The sequence below is a fragment of the Megalobrama amblycephala genome, linkage group LG13 (assembly GCF_018812025.1).
Source record: "Megalobrama amblycephala isolate DHTTF-2021 linkage group LG13, ASM1881202v1, whole genome shotgun sequence".
Classification (NCBI taxonomy): domain Eukaryota; kingdom Metazoa; phylum Chordata; class Actinopteri; order Cypriniformes; family Xenocyprididae; genus Megalobrama; species Megalobrama amblycephala.
In genome coordinates, this window is record NC_063056.1 from 20,576,425 (window position 1) to 20,583,044 (window position 6,620).

At 36.6% G+C, this 6,620-nt stretch overlaps 1 protein-coding gene across 1 annotated transcript; it reads right to left on the bottom strand.

The window, feature by feature from the left end:
- Window positions 1-491: 491 nt before the first annotated feature.
- Window positions 492-5,322, bottom strand: LOC125243976 (protein C1orf43 homolog). The gene is made up of 7 exons (XM_048153865.1): window positions 5,077-5,322; window positions 4,331-4,432; window positions 3,820-3,928; window positions 3,679-3,732; window positions 1,692-1,858; window positions 1,538-1,596; window positions 492-1,458 (listed from the first exon to the last, which is right to left on the bottom strand). The coding sequence occupies exons 1-7, from the start codon at window positions 5,134-5,136 to the stop codon at window positions 1,251-1,253; spliced, it is 759 nt and encodes a 252-aa protein (XP_048009822.1). The 5' UTR covers window positions 5,137-5,322; the 3' UTR covers window positions 492-1,250.
- Window positions 5,323-6,620: the final 1,298 nt, after the last annotated feature.

Below are 6,620 nucleotides of genomic sequence, written 5' to 3' on the forward strand. Positions count from 1 at the left end.
TCCAGACGGCTGACGTGCGTATACACGTTAGTTCTCCTCTCAGTTTGCTTAGCAATCGTCAAATTTTGTTGAATTCACCCCTCATAGTCAATCACTGCCGTGACGTTCCTTGTGAGAGACGAGCGCGGCTGCGCTCTCCAGTAACTTTCCACACTCCACAGGCGCTGCATGCAATGTTTTTGTCAGGAGACAGGAGTAACAACTGCAGATTATGAGTTACCTGCGGTGAGTCCGACATAATGAATCCACTAACACGACACAGCGAATGCCGGTGGTAAACACTCGTACACGAGTTTTGGGAGGCGTTCCTTTGAAATGAGCTGTGAAGGAGGGGGGTTGTTCTTACGCATGCGCTCATTTCAAAAACAAAGTAACAGTCTTTGGATTCTCAGTCGACGAAAAAATCCTCTCTATCACCTTTAACCAGTGATGTCTTGTTAGTGGAGACCCTTAAAGGCACAGCTGTGCAGGTACAGAAAACACAGACACTATTAGATCTGATAAGACTTTATAATACAGTGAAAGTCAACACAGACAGCTTCTCATAGCTCTTTAAGCTACATTACCATGACAACAACCATATCAAGTCATGTCTCAAAGAACTTTGTTCCTCCTTACACACACATGAACTAATTAAAAATTACAATTGCACTTAAAAAATAAGGACAATAAGCTGATCAGTAGCACAGAAAAGAATATTTGTCTCTCCCAATTTCTGTTAGAATGATGTCCAGCCTTGTCTTCTCTGACAGAGGATCTTTTTCGGAAACCTCAAGTTAAGGTTGTTTTAATATAAAACAGGTGTAAGAATGAATGTCCGTACAGCTGTTTTTAAATCCACGTTTGTGCCAGAACAGTTATTCCAGTTAAAAAGGTTCTCATCCTAGCTAAAGGGACGCATTGTTGGTGCTCTTCATATTAAAATGGTATTCTCAGAAAAGAAAAGGGTAAACAGTGGCTATGACCTTTAAAGTAAAGTAAACAGTGTGAGCTCAGGCAGGACAACAATTGAATTAGAAACGTAACATTCTTGCATTGCTCTCAAAGCAGTCACAATGACCTTTATCCCACAGATTTTGTTCTATCGTGTCATTCTCACATTCTCAATGTGATTTGAGGTAATTTTACTGCATCTCCCACTGTAGTCATTTCTACATGAAAGATTTTCCTGTGTAGGCTTTCCAGTAAGCAACACTTCTGTTTCACAGTCTGAGTTAAATCTACACAGTTCCTTACGAGGGTTTCGTTCTCTAAAGTGTGCTCTCTAGTGTATTATAGTTGTCTTTAAAATTTTTGAGTTCCAGGAAGTGTTTGGGCCTCTTGCTGCGCTGTCCGGTGGAGGGCAGGTAAGTAACCTGAATGGTGGAGGCAGACGAGGGGCCGGGAGAGCTGGTCAGATCTTTAGCTGCTGACTGGTGCTGCTGGTTTAGACTGGTGCTGCTGGAGTAGGTCTTGACACTGTGGGAAAAAGAGAATAAAAGAGTGAGAAAAGTGATTTATAAGAGATGAATTGCAAAAAATAGACAACAAAACTTACACAGCAGCCAGTTCAGCCAGATCTTCCTTATACTTCACAAACTCTGCCTCACCAAACATCTACGGGGAAAGAGAACACAAGCCTCTTAAATATGTTCTGCAGCGCCCCCTGCTGTACAAAACCAATTAACACACATATGCACACTGGGACTGACCCCGGTCCCATGGCGAGCGCTGTCGTAGCCCTCCACTAAGCGCTCTAGGAGCGCACCATGACTCGTCTTGAACAGAGAATGAGAGTTTCGCAGGTCCAGCAGCCACTTCCTGTAGCGCCGCCCGGTCAGAGCACTGGCACTGCGACACAACTCGTGAAATGGGAGATCTATGGGTGGGACAGAGTTCAAAAATGGTACTTTTCCACCAAAGTATTAAGCAACACAACTGTTTTCAACACTGATAATAATAATAAATGTTTCTTAAGCACCAAATCAGCATATTAGAATGATTTCTGAAGGATCATGTGACACTAAAGACGAGTAATGATGCTGAAAATTCAGCTTTGTCATCACAGAAATAAATTTCTATTTGAAATATATTCAGTTATTTTAAAAATTGTAATAATAGTTCACAATATTACTGTTTTTACTGTATTGTTTTACAGCCTTGATAAGCATAAATGATTTCTTTCATTCATATATATATACAGTACAGTCCAAAAGTTTGGAACCACTAAGATTTTTAATGTTTTTAAAAGAAGTTTCGTCTGCTCACCAAGGCTACATTTATTTAATTAAAAATACAGTAAAAAACAGTAATATTGTGAAATATTATTACAATTTAAAATAACTGTGTACTATTTAAATATATTTGAAAAAGTAATTTATTCCTGTGATGCAAAGCTGAATTTTCAGCAGCGTTACTCCAGTCTTCAGTGTCACATGATCCTTCAGAAATCATTCTAATATGCTGATTTGCTGCTCAGTAAACATTTATGATTATTTTCAATGTTGAAAACAGTTGTGTACTTTTTTTTTCAGGATTCCTTGATGAATAGAAAGTTCAAAAGAACAGCATTTATCTGAAATACAAAGCTTCTGTAGCATTATACACTACCGTTCAAAAGTTTGGGGTCAGTAAGAATTTTTATTTTTATTTTTTTGAAAAGAAATTAAAGAAATGAATACTTTTATTCAGCAAGGATGCATTAAATCAATCAAAAGTGGCAGTAAAGACATTTATAATGTTACAAAAGATTAGATTTCAGATAAACACTGTTCTTTTGAACTTTCTATTCATCAAATAATCCTGAAAAAAAATATTGTACACAAATATTTTGTACAATTGTACACATTAAATGTTTCTTGAGCAGCAGATCAGCATATTAGAATGATTTCTGAAGGATCATGTGACACTGAAGACTGGAGTAATGATGCAATATTTAAATTGTGCAAGATTTAAATTGTAATAATATTTCACAATATTACTGTTTTTACTGTATTTTTAATTAAATAAATGTAGCCTTGGTGAGCAGATGAAACTTCTTTTAAAAACATTAAAAATCTTAGTGGTTCCAAACTTTTGGACTGTACTGTATATATATATATGTACTAACCATAAACTTTATAGTGATAGTGGTAATTATATAAAGTGTTTACAAAATTTTGGTTTGGAAATTTATGGCAGTCTTATATATGCTAACAAAATCTAAAACAAACATATTTTTGTTGAAATATAAGAAAATAAAATTCATGACTCTAAAAATAAATTAAATAAAAATAAAAATGGCCACAAATTAATTATGCATATTATAAATGGCATATTATAAATCCTGAAACTCTCACAACTGTTCTGCATTTAATATGAAAATGTCCACTTAACTTAACAGCATTAGAAAGTTTAGAAAAAAAAAATTCCACCTAATAGTCCTACAATATTAAAGCAATATTAAATAAAACTAAGTAAACAAACTAGAACACAAACTAGACAAAAACTAAAACTGGGTGAAAAATAAATTAAAATAAATAAATTAGAAATAAAAACATCTAAACTACTGCATAATAAGGCTGATTTCTGAAATATGACATCATTAAACAAAATTAAACTGAACACAGCAATATCTTTGTATTCATGTGAAATTCATGCGAATTAATTTAAAACATCGGCATAAACATTAAACAACACACAGGCAAAAGAGGGTCTTACCAGAGTCTCTAATGGCATCTAATGCTTGCATTCTGAAGAGATAATTATAACAACCTGCACAAACACAAACATGGGCATAAGTTTTCATATCTGCAACAGTGTTATGAAGAGAACTGCTAGGGGCTTCTTTGTTTCTCTCACCAATTTGGCCTTGATGCTTCAGTCGATCGTCATCTTTAGAGAGCAGATGTGGCTCGTAGCGAATGTCATTCACTTTGGACAAACGGGAGTCAATCTCTTCTTTAAGGTCCTGTGAAAGATGCAGCTTTGCTTCAGTGCATTACAAACTAGTATATACACAACAAAAACCATCATAGGAGGTATAAAGAGAAAAACAACATCACATAAACAAAAGACAAGACTTTAAAATCAAGGTTGTATTGTTTTGCACAAGGGTAGCTACTTATATTGTTATATATCAATACAAATAAGATCCATGATGGCACATGTGGTACAATTAACATATTTATTGCACAAAGTACTGTGGAACATATACTTTTACCATTTATTGTCCTGTTGGGGGCATTTTGTTTAGCAGTGACCAAAATATTTAGCTGCTGTTACTACACTACTTATGGTCTCAGAATATATAGAATGAACATAGAATCAAATGTCCTCTACAGAGACATAAATTATGTTTTGGGAGATGTACCTTCGGTGCATTATGACCCAGCGGGACGTGCGGTCCTCTGCGAGACTTCATAGCAAAGCGCATTATCTGCCTTTTCACAAAGATGAACAGCAACACAAACACCTGCAGAATGACAGAAGGGTTCAATCAACATATTACACACTCAAATACAATTCTGATACGGGCAAAACAGGCTTAAAAGTTACTGAGCTGCCTATATAGACAGTATTTTTAGACATTATAGGTGCCAAATAATATGACGCTTTCTTGATGACTTGGGTAAAATTGGTTTTATATTCGCACATTCGGACTTCTGATAAATTCAGACTTTCCAATAAATTAATGTTTGCGAATTTTAAGCAGCGACATGATATTGACAACCAGCGATTGTCAACTTACATTTTTCACAGTCGATCAAAATAGGCAAGTATTGTTTTAATGGCATATTTACTTGTGAATGTCCACTGAATGTCCAATGTAGTGTGATTAACAAGGCTATTGAATACGGATGTCCGAATGTGCGAATATAAAACCAACTTTACCCAAGTTTCTTGATGGGCAACTCAATAAGTTTTGACAGTTACTATCCAAAGTGGAAATTTCCATTATAATCCCTATTAAAAACTATTCACACATCTGGGCTGGAAATGCAGAAAAGACAAAAAACAGACGGATACACATTGCTCCAGCTTTACTGTTGTTGTTGTTATTTACATGCTCAATAATACAATTATTATTATACAAATACAATGCAGTTTGGTACTTACCAGGCTTCCGTAGGCCATAACAAGTACAACATTTACACCGGAAAGAGTTCCTTCTGCCATTGTGAGAATTTAGTTAAACGCTCATGAAAGGAAGATATAATTGATCGACACTGGCAGACAGTTGTAAAATTCAGCTCGTTATTATTATTCAGGTTGACATTTTCAGGAGAGTTTTTGTTGACATCTCCTGCGGTCTCTTCGTCGCGTGATTTTCATGGAAAAACTCTTCCGTCTACTCTTCTTTGACGCCTCCTTGTGGTTTGGCATGAATAACGCAACATCGGTTCAGGGTTTCTCAAAAAATGTCCTCAGGTCATGATCAGGTCAGCAAAACAAATATGTGTTCATAAAACTATCCTTGCATAAATTATTGCATACTTCAGTTCAGAATAAACTGCAATTAAAATATGCCACCATTGCTGCTATACATTAGGCTATAACAGCAAACAAAATACATGTTTGCTGTTTAAAAAAGTTCCCAGTTGTTTTTTCTCCCTTCTTATAATCACATGACGATGCCTTTCACATTCCATAATACTATTTTCAGAGAGTTACTCACACAGAAGTGGCATATAGGGTATATAAATTTACACCAATACCACTGTGTCTGTCGTTGTTCCAAACCACAATGCTTTCCTGTCATCTTTTCCTCTGTGTGAGATTATAGCTCTCTAGGAGCTCACAAGCCACACGCACATGTACTGTCAATGCATCCAAACATTATGCACATGGTTTTTCAGTGTTCGACTTGTTTCTGTTGAAATTAAGTGAGCGGTGTCAGAACAGCTGACTTAGTGGACAGCTGACCTTTATCAGATCAACACACTGAACGTGAACAATGACACCAGTTCTCTCAGAAGGAACAGAGGTGGGTGGCAGATGCATGAAAAGACAACAGGGGATTGAAATTGTTTCCCCAGTGAGAACAGATATCGCAACAATCATGACTTTATCTTGCGCTCTGGTAAACTAAAATCTCTATATTGTACAGACTGTGGTAGAAAAATGAAGAAAAAAAAGCGAGGGGAGGGGGGGCGGGTATAGACAAGTGACTCACTCTGTCCTGTTAAAAATAAACCACATGCCGTGCACTCTGCATTTGTCAGATTTATATGAAAATCAGTGCGGAGATACTTTCTGGTATCAGATAAGGTAGTAGTTTTTCATAGCTGTCAGAAGAATGCAATGCGGTTTAGCCACGAAGAAGTTAAATTCCTTCGCTGTGACCGATTTCTCGAGAAAAGAGAAGCTGTTTTGGCTAAACAGGACATCAGACGACAGAAGATGGTGAAACATCTAATTATACTGTGTGTCCACAAGCAGCTCAACAATGTGGCTTATTTCGTTTACTTTATCATTCCACACCGTCTGTCATTTTAGTGTGCTGCTTGCATTCACTTGCAATCAAAAACTGGTAGAAAGAAACAGTTGCAGTTACATTTTTGTCTCTCTGAAACCGCAAACTTAACCAGCTTCCTTTGCTGTTGCCATCAGCAGTCTGCATGTGCCTGTGATGCAAGACAGACCGTTGAAGGATGATGGTT